The sequence below is a fragment of the Amphibalanus amphitrite genome, unplaced genomic scaffold (assembly GCF_019059575.1).
Source record: "Amphibalanus amphitrite isolate SeventyFive unplaced genomic scaffold, NRLGWU_Aamphi_draft 000944F_arrow, whole genome shotgun sequence".
In the NCBI taxonomy this organism is placed as follows: domain Eukaryota; kingdom Metazoa; phylum Arthropoda; class Thecostraca; order Balanomorpha; family Balanidae; genus Amphibalanus; species Amphibalanus amphitrite.
Window position 1 is genome coordinate 105,527 of NW_024882438.1, and position 26,224 is coordinate 131,750.

At 46.5% G+C, this 26,224-nt stretch overlaps 2 protein-coding genes across 2 annotated transcripts; one reads left to right on the top strand and one right to left on the bottom strand.

Moving 5' to 3' along the window:
• Positions 1-1,762: 1,762 nt before the first annotated feature.
• LOC122368391 lies at positions 1,763-25,081 on the bottom strand. The gene is made up of 5 exons (XM_043342289.1): positions 24,916-25,081; positions 9,460-9,609; positions 9,148-9,214; positions 7,867-8,024; positions 1,763-1,932 (listed from the first exon to the last, which is right to left on the bottom strand). Exons 1-5 carry the CDS (start codon positions 24,971-24,973, stop codon positions 1,763-1,765), a joined length of 603 nt encoding a protein of 200 aa, XP_043198224.1. The 5' UTR covers positions 24,974-25,081.
• LOC122368395 (alpha-N-acetylgalactosaminidase-like) lies at positions 11,327-19,868 on the top strand. The gene is made up of 2 exons (XM_043342296.1): positions 11,327-11,487; positions 18,377-19,868. Exon 2 carries the CDS (start codon positions 18,377-18,379, stop codon positions 19,607-19,609), a length of 1,233 nt encoding a protein of 410 aa, XP_043198231.1. The 5' UTR covers positions 11,327-11,487; the 3' UTR covers positions 19,610-19,868.
• Positions 25,082-26,224: the final 1,143 nt, after the last annotated feature.

Here is a 26,224-nt window from a genome sequence, read left to right on the forward strand (position 1 = left end):
TATTCGTAGTAGGTGGCAACCGCCTCTGACAGCTTCGTAACATGTTACGAAAGCACCAAAACTACTTCGTAAATGTTCATATGGTTGCTAAATTCGAATTCAGCTCCAAAAACTGGCCTAGAAACATGTAAAACTCGAAAAAGTGAACCGAGGTCATCAAAGGTCAATGACCTGACCTGACCTTCAGGTGACCTTGAAACCCACCCTAATGCATAGGGGCAACATCATATCACATGTTTGAACGCTTGAAACCACGAAAAGACTGCAAACGCGCGGCTAATGCGAGCCGACATACGCCGAATCGCGATTCCAGCCAAACATGGTCTCGAAAAGTAGGTCACAGGTCAAAGGTCATTTGGGTCAGGGTCATGAAATTTTCAGGGTAGGTGTGAAAATGATGAACGCGAGGGTACTGAAAGTTTCGTTGCGATCGGCCGCTTTTTACGCGAGTTATTTGCGAAAAACCATAGCGGGGTCCGTTCGACCCCCCCTCTATACGGGCGAGGGTTAACTGGGTGTGTAATAATTTTGACTGTTGACCGGCAATTTTCACGTTTAATTTTCTTTTGAAGGATGACGTATTTTTGTTAATGATACCATGACAACGGGCAACAGTATTTTGCGCGTGCTTAAAAAAAACATTCAGAATTTTGAAATTTAGGTTTTAGGGGGGTTTAGGTTCTTCACCTCATCCTCATTCAGTTGGTGGACGTCATTGCTGAAGGATCATACGTACCTATATGTGTAGTTATGACAGCGCTGCCTCGTTTTCATTTATTTGAACCAAGTGAATTAGATGAGCTCCTTTTTTCACGCAGGGCTGAAGGTAGGCAAAGGGTGATAAAATCGTCGGGAGACATATTCCATGAAATTTTTAACAGCTAAAGGTCTAACGCTGGAAGACCTACAGTACAGTAATGCTACTCTCGACGACACTGCTAAGGAGTTTTTCTCTAATGTCAAGCGCAAAGATGGAGAAAGAAAAAAAAAAAACGAAAAGTCTACACTCACTGAAGTACGGAATCAAACAGTTCATCATCAATCAACTAGGAAAAGACAAGTGAAGTAGGAAGTTTTCCTTTGAGTACCTACAGAGGCTTTCCAGGTCGCAATGCACTTGTCTAAAAAGGATGGGCGAGGATCAGTTGACCACAAGGAGCCGATAAGCCGAGGCGACTGAGAAAAACTGAATATTTACACGCAAAACTACTCCTCGCCAATGGCAGGCTCCAGCAGAAAGTGTTTGTTGTGATGTGATGAGAAATGTGTGATGCCATGAAATACATTCATCATTGAGATTCAAACAAATTGTGTGTTATTATGCTAACCCGTTTTGTCATACAGCTAAACGATAATAAATAAAGTTACTACGAATAGGTAATACGAGACGAGGTGGGCCATGTAATAAAATGAATACTGCATGAGGTATGCCCTCACCCTCGGGCTACAGTGACGTCACATTGGGCAATAACTTTTACTGTTGCCCGCTACCCCATGCAGTATTCATATACTATTCTACGCTGTTATTTCTGCTATCATGCTATAGGGACTTCACTCGCCTTGCTCGCTCGTTAAAGTCATCATTAGATTGTGTTTTTTAATTCTTCTAGATATGAGTAACAGGTTATTTTTCATCCTTTCAATAATCGTTTTAACAATGCCCAACACAACGTTCCAATATTTGTCAAATTACACAAAATAACATACATAATGGCACTGGTAAGTCATCTACGTAGGATTGCACAGAAGGACGGCTTTCTTCCTATACGGTACGGTGAGTGTGCGCCACCCGACTGACCGAGTGGGAGACGCCGACCGTCTCCATGCTGCAGCAGAGGGTCCACGCGTCGCCGTCCAGACTGTACTCGAGCGCCGCGAAGCTGCTGTAGTCTCTGCTGTGCACCTCGGCAGGAGCGGGCTGCACTCGGAAACCTGCCAACAGCAGACGAGCAGCCTCTGTGCAGACGTGTTCACTCGTCCGTGGGCTCTCTCCCACCCGGTCTGAGGCTCGATATACCAGACCAAATATCAGACAGAACGATCAAAAGAAACCAACTTTTAAAATTAAACTTTCCTAAGTAAGACACGATTCAGGCGATTTTGACTTTGACCCTCGCGGGTAGCTTACCTTTGATAGTACGTGCTTATGCAAAACTACATTTAAACACGTTTTGCGTGGCCCATTTCCAAACGAGCACCGAACGAATTCAGCTTTTTTTGTTTACAGCTCATTAAACTTACGGGTTTTCCACAAATGCGCCACCGGCTTATCATCATCAAGAAAAAGTAACTAATGTCGGACTGCTGAGAGAACTGGTAGCCAGTAGCCACCTCAGCCCAATGGTTCCCCAATCTATCATTACCTGAGCTTGCAATGGTGTTTCTGGGCCGAAGAGGCTAGCAATCAGTCAATGTTTGATTGCCTTCTGCATTACTGTAATGGTCGGGTGCACCGCTGCAGTCCGGTCATGGCGTCACGCCTTGCACACTGTGTGCAGCCACGACCATGGAAACATGAATGGCCGGTCAATACGGACCATGATAATGCTCGGTGGTGGCAGGCGATGAGGGAGTTCCAGACGCCCAGGCTCCAAGCAACGCTCACTGCACAGTGCACAGCCAATGATGGCCGCCAGAGGACCGTGTGCGGGGTGCGTGATGCACACTGCAGGATGCGGCCTCCATTTCGATTGCTATTATTAGTCCTTCAGCTCAACCCGCGCCCCGTAGGGGGGGGGGGCGAAACGCTCCCTCTCTCTTTTTCCGTTGATACCTCCTAAAGCACTGCAGATATCGCCACCAAACTTTTAGATCCCTTCCGGGCACCAATTTTATATCATGCGGCAAAAAATAAATAAATGAATCCAGAGCCTACGATATGTTGGCCAGAAATGACATCAGAGTGACGTCATGTTCTACAATTTTCGACCCAATAATTTTTTTTTTTTTGCGGGAGAGCCGTCAACCGGGATATATGTTATAGAACTAATGGTCCTTCATCTACATTTCAAATTTCAGCTGAATAGCTTAACTGTTGGCAAAGTTATGGCAACAAAAACTACTCAAAATTGATTATGTCAATTTTCGAACTTATTTTTTTGCCGTTCTGAACCACCTAGAGTAGGGAAGAGTGGGGTAAGACGCCCGGGTGGGGTAAGACGCCTTTTCGATATAACAGGGTTATTTTATTTGTAAGTTCTTGCAACGTTTGTTATTTCCTTTAACTTATAGGGGCAAGATTTTCGGTTCCGAGGTGGTGTCTTTTGCAGGCGGTGAGCACTGTTATGTTTTGACATGTTCTGATATAAAAAATCTCATCGTCTTCCATCTAATAACTGGGAGCCGGCCTTTAAATTATGTTCCATATGCATTTTGCACATAGCGAATATAGGCGCTTTACGTGTTGCAACGAGTTTGAGCCTCACGATTGAATCTCTTGAAAGAATTGGAGCTCAAAGACATTTGGTAGTTGAGGGATAAGACCCCCACAAAATTCACTGTCTGCGTCAGGGCTGCAGAGTCTATGCCTTTTCGAGCCTCCAATTCCGACCCAGACTCCGGTTTCCAAAATGCAACTTCGACTCCAACTCCGGGCTCCGACTGTCGACTCCGATCGACTAACTCTGACTCAGATTCGGCAGACCTTGAATGGCTGCTTAGTTGATGGATTTTCGGTGGCTCCGACTCCGGCTCCGGCTTTACTACCATAATCGACTCCGACTATAAGTTTAGTATTAGGTGAGGTAAGTATAAAGTAAGTAAGGCAAGTATAAGTGAGTATATAAGGTTAGTATATGGTACGAGCCTCTCCCCGGGGCGTCTTACCCACCCCGTGGGGTAAGACGCCCATTTGCAAGACTTTTTTAAACATGTGTCGCTCACTACATGTTAGGTGATAATGCACAATTTCCAGCTCGCAAAGAAAGAGAAATAGTGGTCTATTCTAATGCACACACATCTCCATGGTGGATGCGATTATGCAGCAAGTGTTTGCATTTTCCCAAGGGGGAGTCTTACCCTGCTCTCCCCTAAAACAAAGACCACCACTGGATTCCCCGAGACGAGGTGCATCGCATACACCCTTTTTATGCAAAAATAACAACTTAAAAATTTTACCGTTTTGACATGACCTTGACCTGACCTCCACTAGAACGTAACCCAAACTGGTCCTTGTGGTCACCTTACCCACAATATCGAATTCGAAATGTAAAATTTTCCATAAAACATGCGTCACACTACCCTAGTATAGCCCGGTTCATGCTAGCCGTTTTCAATAGCGGGTACCTAATAGATGCCTGTTTGGTCCTTTGATACCTCAGGAATTTTAGTAGTTTCCTTTGATACCTCAGGAATTTTAGTAGCTTCCTTTGATGCCTCAGGAATTTTAGTAGTTCATTGTAGTAGGTTTTCTACCTGTTGAATAAGTGGTTCGTTACTTTGTTGATTTTCTACTAAATAATACATTAATTTATTTTATCTAAGGGTTTACCACTCATGTAAACCTAAAGCGTAAGCACGTTTATGAAATTCTCATATCTATACATATAATGCTAGTACAATGATAAGGAAATATACTGAGCTGCCAGCTGCGGGTGACCGAGCTCTCCCATTCCACGTTGGCTTGGCTTTGGAACCGTAACAGACGGCGGAAGTCAATGTCACTGTTAAGGCGGCGGCGGACTTGATGCGCCCGGGCACCACCATGGCTGACCGAGCTCTCCCAATTCCACGCTGGCTTGACTTTGGAACCGCAACAGACGGCGGAAGTCAATGCCACTGCTAAGGCGGCGGCGGATTTGTTGCGCCCGGGCACCACCAGGGCGCGCGCAGCGTCGGGCCGGTGAAACAGAAGCCGGGTATCTAGTTGCCAGGCTGATTTGATCCCTCATAGTTGAAAGATGGACTACTAGAACCAACAATTGATTTGTTTTTAAATAAATAAGCGATATGATGGTCAAAATCGTCTGGATTACAACTTTTAAATTTTTTTTTTAAGGCAGAAGACCTCAATTGTAAGGACTCTAAAGCCTTAGCCCGCGCCCCACTGGGGTCTGCGTATAACACGCCCTACTGGGGGGGGGGGCTCTCCATAGCCCCCCTCCTAACTCCGAAACTACTGGGCCGATCGTCAAAATTCAAACGGCGTCTGATAGCCCCGGAAAAACTGTCGAACGAAACCAAATTTTAGTGACCTCGAGGTCACCGATGACGTCACAGGTCAGGTGATTTTCAGGTCAGGGTCAGTTCATCACAGGTCACGGAAATATTATATCATGCGTCGGTCACGTGACACATGTTCTATGGTCCATTTAGGCCATAGATTTCGAATTTGATGTCGTCTGTGTCATGCGAGGTAATTTTGAGTCGAATTTAGCTTAGGGCAGTTCACTTTCCGGTCAAAAAGGTCACGTTTTGAAGTTATTTTTTTTCAACAAAAAAGGTGCTTATTGAATGCAGTTTGAGCTCAGAAACACGATGGTGCTATTTATATTTGTGTACGATGTCAAATACGTACTGAAAAATTGATTTGAAAAATTAAAAATTGTGAATTTTTTGCAATAATGCGTATAACTTGGCCATCTTTGAAGATATTTAGCTAAAAATTGCTGCACTTAGTCAAAAGCATGCGTTCTATCACATGCATTCCGTTTTTTTCGAAAAGTCAAAAACTTTTTTTTTTAAATTTAAATTTTGAATTTTGTTATAATTTTTCCTCGAAATTTTCAAAATTTTGAAAATCCGAGATAGCAGTTTGATAGCCCAGTTTATTCTGAGTCCTTTCATGCAAAGAAATTGGATCTAGCTTAAAAAACTGAGCTCTTGAGAGCTATTGCCGTGGTTCAATGTTTTGCGTCGAAATCGGCCGAACATGACGTCACTCTGACGTCATTTCCGGCCGACCTATGGTAGCTACGAAGTTCATATTTTAACACAAGGTGTCATATTGATGCAGCCGAAGGTACTGAAAGTTTGGCGTCGATACGTCAAGCGATTTGGAAGTTATTGCAGAAGAACGGGAGGGGGCTATGAATAGCCCCCCCCCAGTGGGGCGGGGCTATGAATAGCCCCCCCCAGTGGGGCGCGGGTTTAAGGGTTGGTACTTTCCAGGTATGAAATAGGTTCCACCAAGAAAGTTCCGTCGTGAAAACGTCCGCTGTGACCCTTAGTGACCTGGTATCAGCGACCTCATTTAGCAACATTGATTAGTCAACCAACGCCCTGTCGATGATTTTCGATAACATGCCTTTTACACGATATTTACGAAATTTTATTATTCTTTTATTCTTTCGAAATATTATTATTCTTTTACACGATTTTATAACGCATTTCTTAGAAGGTCTGTAAACGGTGAAAAGTTCGACCTTTGACCTGACCTGTGACGTCATCGGTTCGACATAGGTCAAAGAAACTTGGTCACCAGGTCCTCGTTGGGGCTTTCAAACGTTGTTTGAATATTGAAAATCGGTTGGTAATTTTCCGAGATATTAGGGGGGTGCTGACACGCCCCCCCCTACGGGTGGCAGGGTCCGCCAATAGCCCTACGGGGCGAGGGTTAACCCGCGACCCGTTGGGGGGGGGCAAAGGGCCCTCCTCTGGTTTCTCGCAGATAACTCAGAAACGGCTGCGAATTTCACAACTTAACCTCATTTGACCTTCCTGTGACGTCATAGGTCCAAGATAAATGGTCAAGGAGGTTTCTGTGGTTGCATATATATGACATGTCTTCATAAAGACTCGATTATTCACAATTTAACATGCCTTTCCTTACCATTCACGTAAGTGTTTTCTGTGACGTAACAGGTCAACATCCATTCAGGTGACTATCCACATGCCAGGTCTATCATATACGTCATATTCAGACTAATTTTGGAAACCTAGGTTTCATTTTTATGACCGACTTCTCGTCATTGTAAATTGGACTGAATTGACCTTGTTTAACCTCCCTGTGACGTCAAAGGCCAATTATCAAGGTCATCAACATGCTATCTTGTGCATCTCGATGAGCTCTTTGGAATGCCGTTTGATTTTTTTTCGATCCGACTAGGTATTGCTTTTGAAGATACGACGGGGTGCCCTTTGCCCCCCCCCCCACAGGACGTCGAACCTGCCAGACCTTAACGGGGCGCGGGTTAATTCATGGTGAGTAGTATCTTCGGATATAATTATTGCATTGCGACATGTTTAATCCGCGCCCCGCTGGGGGGGGGGGGGGGCAGAATCTACCCCCCTCCCGTTTTTCGCCAATAACTTCTAAACGCTTTACGCCATTGAATATAGTCAGTGCATATTTTTCGGTGAAATTTGGTAGATATACATTTTTATCTTTCTGAACCTCGGAACATAGCTTTTATGCCAATTCATTACCTCTTTTGAAGGTGGGAGTGTCCCTAATGGAGTGGTCCAGGATGGTGTTGCCGACAGTGAAAACTGACCACAGGAGCAGGGCATCATTCGAATGAACGACCACTGGCTGCACGGGGACTGTGGTGTAGGACCGGTGCCGGTCGGGCCGGGCCGGGCCGGTGTCACCGCGCGCCGCCACTAACGGAGCGGCGGCCACCTGTATAATTCAGCCCGGCCACTCAGTTCGCTGCACTGGGAACACCCGTGCCCCAGTTTCCTCTGTGTAAGGCTACAGTTTATTAAAATGTGAAATGTGTGAACACACAGCAGTGTCAACGAAGACTGCGTGTCAGATATCCGTTAATTTTAAATCGGTTACAAGCCGCATACTTCGCGACCGCATGCAACTAGGTAAAGAGGACAGAGCCGTCAGAAGAGCAGCCGCCGGGCGCTGCTCTGTACTGTGCGTTTGTATTTGCTGAGGTGGTACGAACTGCGCGTTTGTATTTGGTGTTGACTGACCTGAGATCAGGCGGCTGGAGCCCAGGTCGATCGTCAGCGTGGCGTCCTGCTCCGGGAAGCTGGAGGCGTTGACGCACCAGGCCGAGGCCGCATTGAGCCGAGCTCCAGACGGCGAGCTGTACTCGGGAGCCCCGGAGAAGCTCACATTGGGCCACCCGCTGCCCGCCGAGAAAAGGTGCACCAATGTTACACGATGGACGAGGGAACGAGATTGAGTTTGGGTCCCACTGTGACGGACCCCGATGTGTTCATCTCCAGAGGGCTTATTACACCCTGCGGTGACTAGTTGCATGTAAACAGGCATCGCACACTGTATCCGACGGTATCCGGCTATCCGCCGCCCTCCACCAGCACGGCCAAGAAGGGTTTGCCAAGAAGGCAAACCCGGGGGGGGGGGGGGGCGGCCGTCCGCCGGGTCGCGGCGGTGGCGGCCTGACCTGACCCATGGGGCCTCCAAGTGCTGTTGAGAGCGCGGCGGCCGCCAGGCTGTAGTGACTACAGCCAAATACAGTGTAGTGCATGTATGTACGTACATACGATTGGGTATGTATTACTGGTCGCCAAATACAAATAACATCCATTTCCAGGAGAGATCCTGCTCGTCTTCCAGTGTTTCTCCCTAGGGTGCGTGGGGGAGGGGGAGGGCACCGTAAATCGAGCATAAAGTCACCCACACTGAGAAAGTAGTTTTTCCATATTCGGTCTCAGAGACCAGTTTTCGGGCTTATGTCCCCTATTCAAAACAGACGACACATTTTGAGAATACTTTCTGAGCAACGCCATTGATCGCAGAAACAGATCTCAGTCAGTACCCATAATCGGTGTCAAGCTTTTAAAATCAGTCTCACTATGAAACCAGTTTTCAGCCCGATCCCCAATTTCGGTCTCACTTGAATCCAGTATTCGGGCTAAAAGTACATGAGCCTTAAAAGGAAGCCTTACTGAAACCGTTTTTAAAATCACACACATTTCAGGCTTGTTTCAGCACTCAATTGAGTCTTTATTCAAAAATGTTCTCAAAGTGTTTTCTGAGTGCAGTCACTGGGATAACGCCCTTAACAACAATTCCACTGGGGTCGCAGTCCACCGTATTAACTCAAGGCAACGAGAGAAATAAACAAAACCACAGAAGTACGTACAGAGCAAAAATGAACAGTTTTAGAAAATAGGCGATCTCACTCAGTCCCGGTGACAACAAAACTAAGTTAGAACTCTAAATTGCACCTAAAAAAAATCACGCATCTGATAAACCCCGATAGGCAAGTAGGTACGCCAACTCACGTGATGTTCTGGTCGGGAATAGTGCCATCGGCCAGACCGAGGTCGGTCATGCAGTCCAGGTCACCTGCTGAGAACAGACATAGCCACTCATTGGAGCAAGTCGCACTGGCAGTAACCAGAAATATGCCAAGCAGCAAATGTCCACAGACGCCTGCAGAGTGGGCCGGCAGTCCAAGGATACACTACAACTGGCAACACTTGATGCTGAGGCTGACCTTATGTAACGCATGCTTTGAGCCCGACGGAGAAAATGCGATATGACTGGAAAGGAAGAATTTCAAACCGGGGTGTAACGATTACATAGCATCTTACCGTTCAGATTTGCGCTGGGCTGGATGACATGCTGCATTTGGGGGCGCTGCGTGCCGGCACTAGGGTCGGAGCTGGCCGGCCGCCACCAGGGGATCCAAGCACCCTCACCATCGGACTGAGATTGAACGCTGGAACTGCCTGCGATCGGCACTGAAGACGAACACCATGTCTTACAATCACGATATCACTGTCAACACTCACGCCTCACAGTTCTCAACCTATGCTTTGTAGTATCTATGACTATATTGGTGCATCGCAAATAGAAGCGAAGCATTTATTTCCCCACAATCAAATGCGCTTCATTAGTGCTGCAATGTGAATCTCGTTCGATAACCCGGAACCAGTTGGGAGGGGGGGGGAGGGCAGGGACCCCGTGTGCTTTTTCGTATGTTACTACAAACGGCGGCGGATTTTGACTCGCCGTTTTTAGTACCTCTCCGGATATCAATTTGCCACAATTATTGATAATAATGGGCCCTAGATCATCTTGGATCATGACTTATAGTAGAGGTCAAGGTCATGGTCGGCAATTTTTGGTCGAAAAAGCTACTCATGGAAAAAAATCGCAGACAATTACATTATCAACATAGAGAGTCAAAAACTAAACCGTAGGCACAATAATGCATGGCAAACAAAATGTCTATTTCGAAATTCCCAAACTTTATTATTCTCATGATCTTGATGATCCAACTGAAAATGTATATTTCTTGAGATATTTTGAAAATTGAAGAATATTTCAAAAACAGAACATATTTCAGAGAGCACCTGACTGCCCTTGTGCATGCCGATAATCAAGACAATATATCTAAAACTCCCAGAGATATAACCCTTTAAAAGGCTAAAAATACAGGGACTATTCTTATGACGTCACAATATGTTCAGCATTTGTTCTTCCAACTATATCTTCGGGGACTATATATGGCACATATTCATCTCTTCCTCACTAAATATGACCGCTAACGTCTCTTTTACATAACACAATTTATTTTTACCCAATACAATGTTTGCCAATGAAAATCGTTACAACTACAATTAACCTTTTCTACCTGTATGTGACGTCATAAGACAAAAGAAAATGACCAAGTACGTTTTTGTGGCTTAATATGTATGCACTACTTAGGCACAATAATGCATATAGCCCTCATGTGTCTTTTGATTGGTCGAGGCTGACCTCTCTTGTGACGTCACCGGTCATCATCCATTCAGATGACTATCCACGTGTCAGATCTATGATATATATCGATCGCATCCGGGCTCATTTTAGAAACTTCTATTTCTTTTTTAGAACCGACCGCCCATCACTGTGAATTGGACAGATTTGACCTTTTTGACCTCCATATGACGTCACAGGTCAAAAAAGAGGTTAACGATACCGCTTCTTGTGCAGCTTGATGAGTAATTGCGAATGCCTTTTGGATTTTTCGATCCGACTATTGGTTCCGGAGATACGACGGGGGGACCTTTGCCCCCTCCCCTCAACAGGACCTGCGGAACAGGACCGGGCCGGCGCGGGTTAATAGTATCCATAATAGTTTCCATGTTTCCATATTTTCTCCGTTGACTTATAGGGGTGAGGTCACGTACCTCAATGCCCTAAGACAATCTCAAGCACATGGCAGCGTGATTGTATTCACTCCTTGCAAGGTTTCAAGTTGGATTATATTGACGTCATTAATTACTTCATTAAGGTCGTCGGCGTTATTTGTTAATACTTCCCGGTTGAACGGTCCACTATTTTCCTAAAAGAACACTGTGCGGATATTTAAAATGAGCCCGTCAAAAGCTGCCTGTAGTGTACATAGACGATAGGCACATGCTCTGTTCCGTGTGAAAGCGTCACCTGTGCAAGTACATCGGCCCGCTCGGACAATGACCGGGCTGATGCCGATCCGGGGCGGTTTCCGAGCGAGAGAGGCGCACACATAGGCCCACAGACACAGCTACCTACAGATCGCAGCTCCGAGCACATCCACTCAGCGATTCCTCCGACTCAGAGATACACACAGGCTCAGCACAACGCACGCACAGGTATGTTTGCTTTTCGCTAGTCGACCCGGAATATTATTGACCGCACGTGTAAAAAGCTTTCCCAAGTTACACCAGCCGATTCGTCTCTTTAACCCTCGCCGGATCTATTGGTTTTCTACATACGCGCCGGCCGAGGAAGGGGGGGGGTACGATCCCCCCTCGCCGTTTCGTCCCTGGTGGAGCTAGCTAGCGCGTAGCCCGGGAAAAAAGAGCGTGTGCGTCGTTACGAGACGCAGAGATTGATACCCAATTTTAGCCCGCGCACCGACGGGGGGGGGGGGGGGACGGATAGCCGCCCCTGAGGTTTTTTGCAAATAGCGGGAAAACCGCAGCGCGTAGCGCCGCGAAATTTGGTACGACTATTTTCATCAATTTTACACATGGTGTGCAAGTTTGAACCTCCTACCTTTTAACCCGCGCCCCAGTGTCAGTCTGGATTTTCCACGACCTGGTGTGGGGGGTGTTTGAACACCCCCCTTCTAACTCGGCTCCTGGGCCACGTAGCGACACGCAGTAAGCGGCAATCGAAAGAAAGTCCAAAATAAGGACGAAAACACTTCGGTCATTTTTTGGGTCAGGTCAAAGGTCAGGTCACCAGAGGTCACCAAAGGTAAAATGTTGACTATTTCACCATTTTGGAAACTGCCAACGGCTATCTCGGGAACCGATAGAGCTACAGCGCTGCGGAAATACGCATTCGATAGCCCTTTTACAGACCTTTCTGAGTAATGGTCTCAGATTTGACCTCAGGTCAACGGTTTAGCCTCCAGAGGGCAAAAACTCCAAAAATAGCCGTTTTTACGAAAATTGGTTTTCGAAGATAACTTTTGACTCAAAAGAGCCATGACATTACTTTTGCCAGCATCGTGTTCCTCTCGTCGAGACGCGTCGAATGAACTATAAGTTGACCTTGAAAGGTCAACTTGAAAATTTGACCTCAGGTCAAGGTCATGACCTGACCGGAAAAGGTCATGTTGCATATCAGTCGATCCGCAACGTCGAGCCGAACACGTCCAAGGCATTTTCAACGCTCTAGCACGCCTCTATCAGAAGTTATAAGCGAAAAACTGTTAGATTCTGTTCGTGACCTGAGATGACCTCGGGGACATAACGAGGGGTCACAGTTGCCATTTTCCGGTTCAGTGTGTCAATTTTACCTACATCTCGATGTTTGAGAGTGTCTAGAATAGCGTTCGTGCAAAACAGACGCTTTTCAATTTTCTCCCATTGACTTATAATGGAGAGGCCGCAAAATTGACCTGACCTTAGGTCACCGATATTAAAATTCCGAGATATACATTTTATAGATACTGTTACTCTCATCAATCGCTGAAAGTTTCAAAGTGATCAGTCACTCGGTGTAGCTATGGCAGACATTGAAACTTTTTATGAGGTGAGGTCACTTCAAGTGACCTGGTGACCTGACCTTGAATGACCTTGGTCTGAAATTTTCACAACATGCGTAAAATTGATTTATGATAAGGTGTACCAAAAACGGCGGCGCTCCGCGCCGCCGTTTATGAGATATCTGCGAAAAACCGGAAGGGGGGGGGGGGTGTTCAAACACCCCCCACACTTTGGCGCGGGTTAAGGTCAGGTCACCAGGTCACTTTGAATGACCCAACCTCAAGTCACTTTTTTGCAACTTTGCCACAGTGCCAGAGCTACAGCAGATGTCGGAGGCCTTTGAAAGTCGCAGGATGTCATAAGGTCATTAGTAGCTACAATTTGTATATCTCTGAATTTTGATATCGATGACCTGACCTTATTTGATATCGATAAGGTCAGGTCAATTTCTCGACCTCCCCATTATAAGGCCCCATATACAATACATGACTTCATATACGATCAACTTTCACTACCTTGAGGTCTGTTTTGCTGTTGGGCAGCTGTAAGGTCATGTGACGTCATCAAAGGTCCCAAAGTTTTTTTTGCCAATTACTCCGTACAGAAACAAGATACAGCTGCGCGAATGGTCTCATGGTGTTCAACTCGTCAAGACGCATCAAATGACATACATCATGACCTCGAGATCACGTGACCTGAGGTCAACCTTGGACCTTGACCTTTCGAGGTCAACATATATATCATTCGATGCGGATTGACGAGAGGATCACGATGATGCCCTTCGTTCGTTCCTATCTTGACTAATTCGAAAGTTATTCGAGAAAAACTTTATCCGTGTCTAGCGCCGCCATTTTGACTTTTTTGACCCCTGTGACGTCATCTTCGACCTGACCTGAAAATGATGTTCGTAAAAATTGTAGACCTTGTCCGTGCGTATCCGATGCCGTTTACTGCTTGTCGCTATCTTGCTTCGTTCTCGAGATCTCAGGGGGGGGGGGGGGTCTCGGGAGCAACGTCGGGAGACGTCCTAGGGAGTTTTCCGGTTCAAACTCCCCTAGGGAGTTAGAACCGACGGGGGGCGGTCATCCGCCCCCCGTCGGTTCTAAGTTGGCGCAGACCCCCGTAGGTGCGTGGGTTAACCTTCAAGGCGGTGGGGGGGGGGGGCATTTTTTTGCCCAACCCCCTCTTTAGTTTTTTCGATATATCTCCAGAACCGCTGCGCCGATCGTCACCAAACTTTCAGTACCCTCCCGTGAATAGCTATTGCACATTGTGACCAAAACTTTTTCTTAAGGCTTTGATAGGTTGAACACTAATGACGTCAGAATGACGTCAATTCTGCCATTTTCGACCCAAAAAAGGTTTTGCGGGAAGAGCTGTCAGGCCTACAGCTTTAGAGATACATAAAAATGTTTCGACATGAAAGGTGTAGAATTAAAAGGGCTACAAAATTGTCATCTCGGATTGTTGAAATTTTTGGATTTTAACCCTCGCCGTGGCAGGGGGTGGGTCGATGCGACCCCCCCTAAGGTTTTTCGAAAATAGCGTAAAAACGGCGGCACGCAGCGCCGCCAAATTTTGCACTGCCTATGGGGCAGCCTTTTTACATATGATCTAAAAATTTCAGGTCCAAGTGACCTTGGGTCAGGTCACCAGGTCAGAAAAACCGGTACAAGGTCATGGTCAAATTTCAATTTTCTTTTTGCACCTGTCCAGCTCACAGTTTTGGACTGATTTGCTTCAAACTTTCAGGATGTGCTAAGTTCACCGAGTTGTATAACATATAGTTCCGGTTTTTTTTAGGTCACTGACCTGAGGTCAGTTAGAGGTCATTACGTCGTAATGTTAAGCCTATGGGAAAATACTAAATTCGGAAAATACTGGAGATATCCGCTTCGTTCTATCACTTTTGTGCTTTGAAACCACAGTACTTAACAGCAGGTCACTTGGTGCTTCTTTTTTGTGTACTTATCCATGGTCAGGTCAAATGAGGTCAACTGAGGTCAAATGACGTTTTTGCCAATAACTTGGCACATAATGACGCTAGAGCTTAAAATGGTGTCATTGTGTTCCTGGCGATCAGCCGAATCGAATGATACGCAATATGATGCAATTTGGTTAGCTTGAACTTAATTAATTAATTAAATTTTACTTAAAAATTAAGAAAAAACTTTAAGCACACTTATGCAAGCTAAAAAGTATATCATTCGACGCGCCTTGACGTGCTGAGTTCACTGGTGCTTTTATTTTTGCGCCATCTTTATTAGATCAAAAGTTATAGGCGAAAAACTTTTGACCTGTTTTTAGAGAAATTTTTACATTTATAACCCCCCCCCCAAACTCCCCTAAATATTGACCTAGAGCAACCAAATTTGCACAGGGGCGAGAACTCCAGGGGGCTCACCTATCTACAAAATTTGGTGTTTCTAGGTTCCATAGGAGCCAATCGCGAGGGGGGTCGCATCGACCCCCCCTGCCAATGTTATGAAAAATGTCCTGCCAGGGCGAGGGTTAACCCCCCAAAATAAAAATATATTTTTTGAATATAATAACCGGAAAATCCAAAAAAGTTTTTTTGAATTTCGAAAAAAACCGGAATATATATGATAGTCCCGACCGCTTTCTATCTACATACCAAAGTTGAGATCGATACCTCTTTTTTTGGCCAAGTTATAGCGAAAAAAAACTGTTCAAAATTGATGACGTCAAATTCTCAAACTCAATTTTTAGCAATTCTAGACGAGCTGCATCGAATCAATACCCATCTTATGCAAAACTATCAACTTTGAAATTTGACCTTTTTTGACCTAACCTTGATTGACCTGACCTCCACCAGAAAGTGACCTTAACTGTACCTGATGGTCTTATAACCAACACCATTGAGTTGGAAATGAAAAATTGGTCATAAAACATGCATCGCACAACCTTAGTAAAGTTGGGTTCATGTGGTGACCCTTGGTGACCCTTGGTGACCTGGCCTATTACCTGACCTGGTATGACCAGTGACCTCTAATAGCAAAATATGTACTAGACAACTGACGCCCTAGCGCTGATTTTCGACAAAATGCGTTTTCCTCGGTGTTATAGCGCTTTCCCTAAAAGACCCGTGAACGGTGAAACATTTTATCTTTGACCTGACGTGTGACGTCATCGGTGACCCCGAGGTCAATGAAATTTGAATTCCTTCGACAAATTTGACAGGGCTATCGAACGCCGTTTGAATTTTCCGGATCCGTCCAGTAGTTTCGGAGATACGGGGGGAGGCAAAAAAAATTGCCCCCCCCACCGCGCGGAAGGTGGCCGGGAGGCCCACCGCCTGCCGGGTTAAGGTCCTAGGTCAACCGGTGACTTCTGAGGTCAGGTCAAGGGCCCAAAGGTACGGTTCCGTTTTTGGTGAATAACTTCGCAAAAACGCCCGCAGAGCCGCTATTTTGGCAACATCGTGTTCACCTCACTCTGGCGCGTCGAATGATATACTTTTTGTTTGGGTGAGGTCAGCTTAGGGTGTTGACCTCGGGTCACGGTCAGGTCAGCGCCCCCAGGTCACGAAGTTGGTCTTAGGAGGTCATGTCGCATATCATTAGATTCGGCAGGTCTTCCTGAGTCCATTGGTGGCTTTCCCGACTCGCTAACTCAATTTGATCGGGGTTATTGACGAAAAACTAATATAACCCTAATGACGTCATAAATGACGTCACGCAAGGTCAACATTGCAAAAATGACGCATAGAACCTTGCAAGAAGTGCACAAAATCACGGTTCTGTGTGCTTGAGATAGTTGGAGATCGTTCCCGGCGCCTGAATAGCAGTTTTCATTTTTCCCCATTGACTTACTCGTATAATGGTGAGGTCACAAAAATGATTTGAGCTCATATGACTTTTAGGAAAGATCCGAGATATGCAAGTTGTGAGACTCCTAATAGATACTACTTAGGTCCTGCAAGTTTCATTTCCCTGGGAAAGCTCCTCTGGCAATGAGGGCGTTGCGAAGTTGCGATATCTGAAGACCATGCAGAGGTTCACTTATTATGTCATTGGTCAGTGACCTGACCTGACCCGAAAATGCAGTTGGTGTCAAAAGATCCGGCTTGAATATCAAAGGTCAGGTATGCCAAGTTTAAGCTCCCTATCGCCGGAGTGTTCGGAGCTATCGCAAAAAAAATGTTGGCGAAATTTCATGACCTGAGATGGCCTCAGGGGCATAAAGAGGGATCATGGGTGGCAATTTTTCGATTCAGTGTGTCATGTCTACCTGTTATGCAATGTTTTAAATTGTTAAGTTTGACCTCCGTCCAAAAAAAGGTGCATTTCAATTTTCTCCCCTTGACCCAATGCAATGGAGAGGCCACTAAATTTTCAGGTCAGGTCAAAAATGACGTTACATGTGTAAAAAGAGTCCGAATGGCGGCGCTAGGGAGTAGAGATAAAGACAGTTTTTACGAATAACGATTGAAGCGACTAAGCTAGGGAAAAACTAATAGCACCATCGTGATCCTCTCGTCAATCCGCATCGAAACATATATATGTTGACTTCAAAAGGTCAAGGTCAAAGGCTGATCTCAGGTCACGTGACCTTAAGGTCATCGTTTATATCATTCGATGCACCTTGATGAACTGAACACAATGATTCCATTCATGCGGCTGTATCTCGTTGCTGTAAGGAGTTTCTAGCAAAAAAAAAAAAAATGGTGAACTGTGATGACGTCAAATGACCTTACAGTTGTCAAATAGCAACTAATAAATCAAGGTAGTCAAGGTTTGTCATGAAGTCATTTATGGTATAATAGGCCATTGCGACTCTTTTCAGGGACAAAATAATACAGTTGATCCCCCTTTGACTTATAATGGGGAGGTCACAAAATTGACCTGACCTGATATATCGGAATGTTGACCTGATATCAAAATTCCGAGATATACAAATTGTAGCTATAATTGACTTCATTACCTCCTGTAACTGTCAAAGTGCTCCGTCATCTACTGTAGCTCTGACACGGTGGCAAAGTTGCTAAAAAGTGATTTGATGTTGAGTCATTCAAAGTGCCATGGTGGCCTAACCTTAGAATGTGGGAGGTTTAAAGTTGCACACGACGTGTAAAAGTGATGTGAAAATAGTCATGGTAAATTTTGCAGCGCTACGCGCTGCAGTTTTCTCACAATTTCCGAAAAACCTCAGGGGGCGGATTAGCCCCTGACGCGCGGGCTAATTGACATTCGCTGACTTACCTTGACCTGTCGGTTCAGCTGATCTAAGAGTGGTTTAAACATATTATAAGTGACTTTTGACAACATTTCAAACACTGCTTGCCGCTACATGGTCCTGGAGACGAGCATGGTGGGTAGTATGATGAAACATCCTCCTCACAGCAGCGTGCGAAAATCCAGAATCACTAGTGATCGAAGAGGTGTGTAAAGTACTGACTGTCGAAAAGTCATATTCAATCCCCAGACCATAAACCAAATATATGCAGTTACTTTGAGAAAAAAGTCTGGACGGCCAGTGTTTTGTGTCTGTGTCTGTGACTGCCGCTACCATCTGCCGCCAGATGGCACTGCTCCGATGGACGGCGGCGGCCACGGCGCTGCTGGCGGCGCCGCACCTCGTGCTCGGTCTCGACAACGGGCTGGCGCTGACGCCGCCCCTGGGCTGGCTGGCCTGGGAGCGGTTCCGCTGCATCACCGACTGCGCTGCCGAGCCTGACAGCTGCGTCAGTGAGGCGCTGTTCCGTGCGCAGGCCGACCGAATGGCTGCCGATGGCTACCTGGCCGCCGGCTACCAGTACATCATCATCGACGACTGCTGGTCGTCCCACGAGCGTGACGCCGAGGGGCGTCTGCAGGCCGACCCGGACCGGTTCCCCAGCGGCATCAAGGCGCTGTCCGACTACGTGCACGGCCTGGGACTCAAGCTGGGCATTTACGGAGACTATGGGACGTACACGTGCGGCGGCTACCCGGGCAGCATCGACCACATGGAGACGGACGCGCAGACGTTCGCCGATTGGGAGGTGGACTACGTGAAGCTGGACGGCTGCTACAGCGACCCTGACTCGATGGACGTCGGCTACCCCGAGTTTGGCGGATACCTTAACGACACCGGTCGGCCGATGGTGTACTCGTGCTCGTGGCCCGCGTACCAGTCGAACCCCGACTACCCAGCCATCGCCCGCGCCTGCAACCTCTGGCGCAACTTTGACGACATCCAGGACTCGTGGGACTCGGTGGCGTCCATCATCGACTTTTACGGCGACCATCAGGAGGAGCTGATCCCAGTGGCCGGGCCGGGCCACTGGAACGACCCGGACATGCTGATCGTGGGCGACTTCGGGCTGAGCTACGAGCAGAGCCGCGCCCAGATGGCCGTCTGGTCGGTGCTGGCGGCCCCGCTCATTATGTCGGTGGACCTGCGCACCATCCGACCCGAGTATGCGGCCATCCTGCAGAACAGCGCCGCGCTCGCCATCAACCAGGATCGGCTGGGCATCCAGGGCAGGCGCGTGTTCCAGGACCAGGGCATGGAGATCTGGCGGCGTGCAATCACGCCCCAGGTGGACGAGCAGTTCTCGTACGCGCTGGCGTTCCTGGACCGGCGCACGGACGGCACGCCGAGCCGGCTGACGATGACGCTGCGCGAGCTCGGCCTCGACAGTCCGACCGGCTACCGGGTGCAGGAGGTGTTCGACGGCCAGTCCTACGGCACGCTGCTGCCGGAAGACTCCATCACCGTCCATGTCAACCCAACCGGTGTCACCTTCCTGCGCTGCGATCTGGTGGCCTAGTGTTGCCATGTGTTCATACAGCCGATTTGATGTGACCTTTCATAAGCGTGTCCGTAGTGTATGCAGACATGCGCACAGGGTTTTTGAATGTGAGAGACACTGCCTCCAGACCGGATCACCTATGCCAGCGACGTTTCCCAGAAGAAAACTCCCAAAGTAATTCAATCTCGTTTTGCTGGAACTTTTGTTTATGTAAACCGTGTTAATTATCAACATGGCCTGCGTTTCAATTCTTGTCTTGTGTAAAACTGTATGTCTAGACACTTTTTCATACTGAACGCGAATTAACCCTCGCCGGCCGAGGGGGGGGGGTGCCGCCCCCCATAGGGTTTTTTTCGCGATAGCTCCGAACACGCTGGGGATAGAGAGCTGAAACTTGGCATACCTGACCTTTGATTCAAGCCGGATCTTTTGACACCAACCGCATTTTTTGGTCAGGTCAGGTCACTGACCTATGACGTCATAAGTGAACCTCTGCACGGTCTTCAGATATCGCAACTTCGCAACGCCCTCACTGCCAGAGGAGATGTCACAGGGAAATGAAACTTCCAGGATCTAGTATCCATTATGAGTCTCACAACTTGTATATCTAAGATTTTTCCTAAAGGTCATATGAGGTCAGGTCATTTTCGTGACCTCACCATTATAAGTCAATGGGGAAAAATGAAAACTGCTATTCTGGCGCCGGGAACGATCTCCAACTATCTCAAGCACACAGAATCGTGATTTGATGCACTCCTTGCAAGGTTAGATGCGTCAGTTTTGCAATGTTGACCTTGCGTGACGTCATTTATGACGTCATCAAGGTCATATTAGTTTTTCGTCAATAACTCTTGATCAAATTGAGCTAGCGGGTCGGGAAAGCCACCAATGGACTCAGGAAGACCTGCCAAATCGAATGATATGCGACATGACTTCATTCGACCAACTTCGTGACCTGGGGGTGCTGACCTAACCTTGACCTGAGGTCAACACCCCAAGTTGACCTGACCCCGACAAAAAGTATATCATTCGACGCGCCTGAGCGAGGCGAACACGATGCTACCAAAATCGCGGCTCTGCGGCCGTTTTTTGCGAAGTTATTCACCAAAAACTGAACCGTACCTTGGGGCACTTGACCTGACCTCAGAGGTCACCGGTTGACCTAGGACCTTAAAATCGGGTACCAATCTCTGCGTCTCGTAACGGCGCACACGCTCGTTTTTTTTTTTCGCGACGCGCTAGCTCCACCAGGGGCGAAACGGCGAGGGGGGTCGTACCCGCCCCCCCCCCCTCGGCCGGCGCGTATGTAGAAAACCAATAGGTCCGGCGAGGGTTAAACTTCAGTCATGCATTTAACCCAACCACCCTGTCGCGCTTTTTTTGCGTGTGAAATTGATTAAAAAAAAAACGCGGCGCGTAGCGCTGCGCCGCAGTAGCTTTTTTTATATCAATTATGGACAATGTGTGAAGTTTTTGACCCCAGGTCATGTCAGGTCAGGTCACCAGGTCAAGTTAACTGACCAAGCCTAACAAAGTTTGCAATCATGTCCAGCCTGCAGTGTTTGTCAGAGAGGTTTTAAACTTGGTAGATGGCATGATGTTGTGGGCACCTATAATTTGTATATCGGATTTCTTATATCCGTGACCTAAGGTCAGGACAGTGGCGTGACCTTTCCATTATAAGTCAATGGAGAAAAATGAGAATGCCTCTAGATCCGTTTGTACGGATAGGAACAGTCAAAATACTTCAGAATCACAATGACTTGGACCACCCGTGACGACCAAGGTGCCTTTTTTGCTGATAGCTTCTAGAAAGGTCATCCGAGGTCATTTGAGATTACAAACAGATTTTTGCCAAACACTCTCGATTGAAAAGAGATGGAACGCTGGGGATGGCTTCATTGTGTTTGTTTTGTCGAGACACATAGAATGATATGCAGCATGACCTATTTTGGTCACCGCGTGACCTTGACCTGAGGTCAAAATTTGACCTTGACCTTTCCAGGTAAAAAATATATTTTTTGAAGCGACTGAAGGAGATTAACACGGCAGTGCCATTGCCAATTCCTCATCTTTGCTTGTTCGAAAGATATTCGTGAAAAAATGTTATCCAAAAACAGCGATTTTCACAGTGTTTGACCTATGGAGGCTTAACCGTTGACCTGAGGTCAATTTGGATGATGACCTTATCAAAAGAACTGTCCAAAGGCAATCGATTGCTTTTCCATGCGCTTTTCTAGCTATCATAGTTCCTGAGATAACGGCATGTTTTCTGAAAAAAATATAATGACATGTGGCAAATTTTCACCTTTGATGACCTCTGGTGACCCCAATATTTCTCTAAGATGAAAAATGACTGAAATACTTTCAAACCTACGCATTGAGAGCTATCGACTACTTTTTACCGCGTCTTTCTAGCTCTCTTAGTTTTACTGTATTTGAGTTAGAGGTGGGTGGTAACATATGCCTCCCCCCCACACACACACTATGGCGAAGTTGGCTGAGACCGCCACTGGGGCGCGGGTTAACCCGCGCCCGGCTGGGGGTCCTGGATTTCCACGCCCTGCTGGGGGGGGGGGTGTTTGAACACCCCCCCCTTGTAACTCGGCTCCTGGGCCACGTAGCGATACGCGGAAAGCGGCGTTCGAAAGAGCGTCAAAAATAATGACGAAATCACTTCGGTCAATTTTTTGTTCAGGTCAAAGGTCAGGTCACCAGAGGTCATTGAAGGCAAAATTGCGCCGATTTCCAGGTAAAATGTCGAAAATTTCCGAGAAGCCAACGCATAACTCGGGAACCAATAGAGCTACAGCGCCGCGGAAAACCGCATTCGATAGCCCTATTAACGCCCTTTCTGAGTAATTCTCTCAGATTTGACCTAACGTCAACGGTTTTGCCTGCAGGGGGCAAAAACTGCAAAAATAGCCGATTTTTTCGGAAACAGTTCTTCTGCAATAACTTTTGACCCAAGCATTGTACGAGCTTACTTTTACCGGCATCGTGTTCCTCTCGTCAAGACGCATCGAATGAACTATGACTTGACCTTGAAAGGTCAACTTGAAAATTTGACCTCAGGTCAAGGTCATGACCTGACCGGAAAGGGTCATGTTGCATATCAGTCGATCCGTATCGTCAAGCTGAACACATCTAAGGCGTTTTCATCGCTCTAGCATACCTCTATCAAAAGTTATTTGCGAAAAACTGCTAGATACCATTCGTGACCAAGATGACCTCAGGGCATAAACAAGGGTCACGGACACCATTTTTATGTTCAGTATGTCTAAACCACTTGTAATTCGGTGTTTGGGAGTGTTTATAATGTCTTTCGTCCAAAAGAGGCGCATTTCAATTTTCTCCCATTGACTTATAATGGGGAGGTCGCAAAATTGACCTGACCTTAGGTCATCGATATCAAAATTCTGAGATATACATTTTGTACATGCTATTGCTCTTAGCAATCGCTGAAAGTTTCAAAGCGATCGATCACTCGGTGTAGCTATGACAGACATTGAAACTTTTTATGAGGTGAGGTCACTTCAAGTGACCTGGTGACCTGACCTTGAATGACCTTGGTCTGAAAATTTCACAACATGTGTAGAATTGATGTATGATAAGGTGTACTAAAAACGGCGGCGCTCCGCGCCGCCGTTTTTGAGATATTTGCGAAAAACCACAAGGGGGGGTGTTCAAACACCCCCCCAGCAGGGCGCGGGTTAAGTCACATATTGAAGCTCTGTTGGATTCGAATTATATTTATTCCTTGGGGACAATCAGCTCCATCTCGGATGGCAGGAGCCATGGACCCTCTTTGGGCTAGACAATAGCGGTATCACTTAACGAAAGTACATTTTAGTCTTTTCAGGCATGGAATACGGTCTCTGACATTTAGTTGTCTTTCTTTTACCCAGAACGAGTGTCTTATATCTGAGTTTGGCATTTCTAAGACTAAAAAATATTAGGTCTTGGGTCCTTACTGGACTCTAGCATGTCTAATTTGATCCTTCGCAGACTTATGACGGGTCCTTTTAGGACAAGGAATGGCACCCGGGACTATGTGTGAAAAACTAACCAGGCCTATACAGACCTCTCGGACTTGATTTGGATTCGACTTCGACTAAACAGGCCTTCCTTGACTGAGTAAGGGCCCCGAAGACCTGAAAATGCATATCAGTCTAGGCCTGAGATAGGGCTGAAACGGCCTGAGAAAATCTGTGAAGCCTGACATTGATCATCTTAGCTCTTAATTAACCCTCAACCGCACAGAGGGGGGCACCCTCAGGTAGTTTTTCTGCTCTGCACTAAACATTTTTACCGCTAGAAGCCTGGGTTTTCGTATAGCTGCTTCTCTATCCCTTCTCAATGACCCCTGAAAATTTCAAGTTTCTGTGGTTTTTGGTTTCGGAGATATAACCTTGTTCTTCAGGTCATGTCATGACCCAAATGACCAATACCCAATATCTTGCGTTGGCTATGGGTCTACTGAGCTTTTTGACACCTTGATTTCGGTATTTTTTTTGCTAGTCCTACCCCCCCCCCCCCCCACCTATCATGGAACATCTTCGACGACGTAGAGACGACGACGTAGATTATTCGACGATGTAAGTACAGATGTAAGAGTCAAGGTCAAGGTCAACCTAGGTCATCTAAGAACATTTCATTTCAGGCTAGCTGAATTTACTTTCGTGAAGTTTTTTTTACTGCATTTCTTTTTGTAAAAGCTTCTCAGTTCATGATCCCATGTAATAGGGACGCACAAACCAACCGGTGCTCACATCAATATACACACAGAGACACACAGACATACAAACACATATCATTGACCTTGACTTAACTTAACCTGAAATGACCACAGCCGGTAAAAGCCTAGTCGGATAGTGTGACAAAAAAGAGCTGTTCTAGCTGGTTTGGCACCACAAACGGCAGCGTCATCGGTATATGATGGGCACCGCTCGTGATGTTCCAACCGTGTCCCCAAACAGCAACACTTTTTAGTTTCACCTGACCTGGAAGGTCAATGATTGACTTAATGAGGTAACATTGGGTACCATTAGATTCGACTCTTCCCAACGAATCTGTTGGTCATTGCCGCGACGCTCTATCTCCAGCAGCGAATAATAAATAGAAATTAATAACAGATAACTTCTTTCTAACTAATAATAAATAGAAAATAAATAACAGAAATAGCGCAGTGGGTGGCAACCCCCACCCCCCACCCCATGTGCGTTCTAGGATGGAAAAATGGCATGTGGTGGCGAGGGTTAAGGGTTGAAAGCGTAGTTGCAAGACAAGACTCTGATTTTTTAAAATGCACTCGCAACTCCTACCTGAGGCGCTGGCCCAGAGAAGGAGCAGTGTCGGCACTGAGAGCGCCTTTCTCGCCATGTCTTGTCTGTGCCCTACCCACGGAGCCGGGCACCTACGGACGATCAGAGTGCGCCGCTGTCCATGGAGGCAGGTGGCCCCGCAGCCTCGCCGCGCCACTGAGTCCCGGTCACTGGTGTCGGCGGCGGCCGACCGGACTTGCCACGTCGGCCCCATTGATTTCAGGCCGTCCGCCAGCGGCGTTCCGTACGCCGCCAACGGAGGAGTTATAGGCCTGGGGCTCCGCTGAGGCGGCAAACTGATGTGTGTCCCTGCCCAGGTGCGGCGCGAGAGCAGGTGTGGGTTACTCGATTATATACCAAGAACAATTGTGTGTGTAGCAAATAACGTCAACGTACGTAAAGGGCATCCTTCTGCACACTTGATGGTCATTGTTACGTCATAATGAACTTTAACCCGCGCCTAAATGGGGGGGGGACTATTCATAGCCCCCTCCCGTTTTTCTGCAATAACTTCCAAACCGCTTGATGTATCGACGCGAAACTTGCGGTACCTTCGTCTGCATCAATTTGAAACGTTGTGTCAGAATATGACCTACGTAACGATCATAAGTCGGCTGGAAATGACGTCAGAGTGATGTCATGTTTAGCCGATTTCGACGCAAAATATTGAACCACGGAAATCGCTCCCAAGAGCTTAGTGGTTAAGATCGATCCAATTTCTTTGCATGAGAGGACTAAGAAAAGACTACGGCATTACTCTGCTATCTCGGATTTTCAAAATATTACAATTTTGAAAATTATATACTTAAAAATTAAAATATTATGTTTTCATTTTTCAAAAATTTTCAACTTTTCGAAAAACCGGAATACATGTGATAGAATACCCGCTTGTGACTAACTCTAGCAAGTTTTAGCCAGATATCTTCACAAATGGCCAGGTTATATGCATTAGGTATAGCAAAATATTAACAACTGTATTTTTTTTTAATCAATTTTTCAGTACATATTTGACATCGTACACCAATATATCTAGCACCATCGTGTTCCCAAACTGAAACTGCAGCCGATAGACACGTTTTTGTTGCAAAATTCCAACCTGAAAATTTGACCTTTTTTACCTGAAAAAGGCCCGACCTAAGCTAAATTCAACTCAAAATGACCTCGAGTGACATAAACGACAACGAATTCGAAATATATGGCCTAAATGGATCATAAAACATGCTTCACGTGACCAACGTATGATATCAGATTTCCGTGACACGTGTTGACCTGACCCTGACCTGAAAATCAAAGTACAAGTTTGGTACCC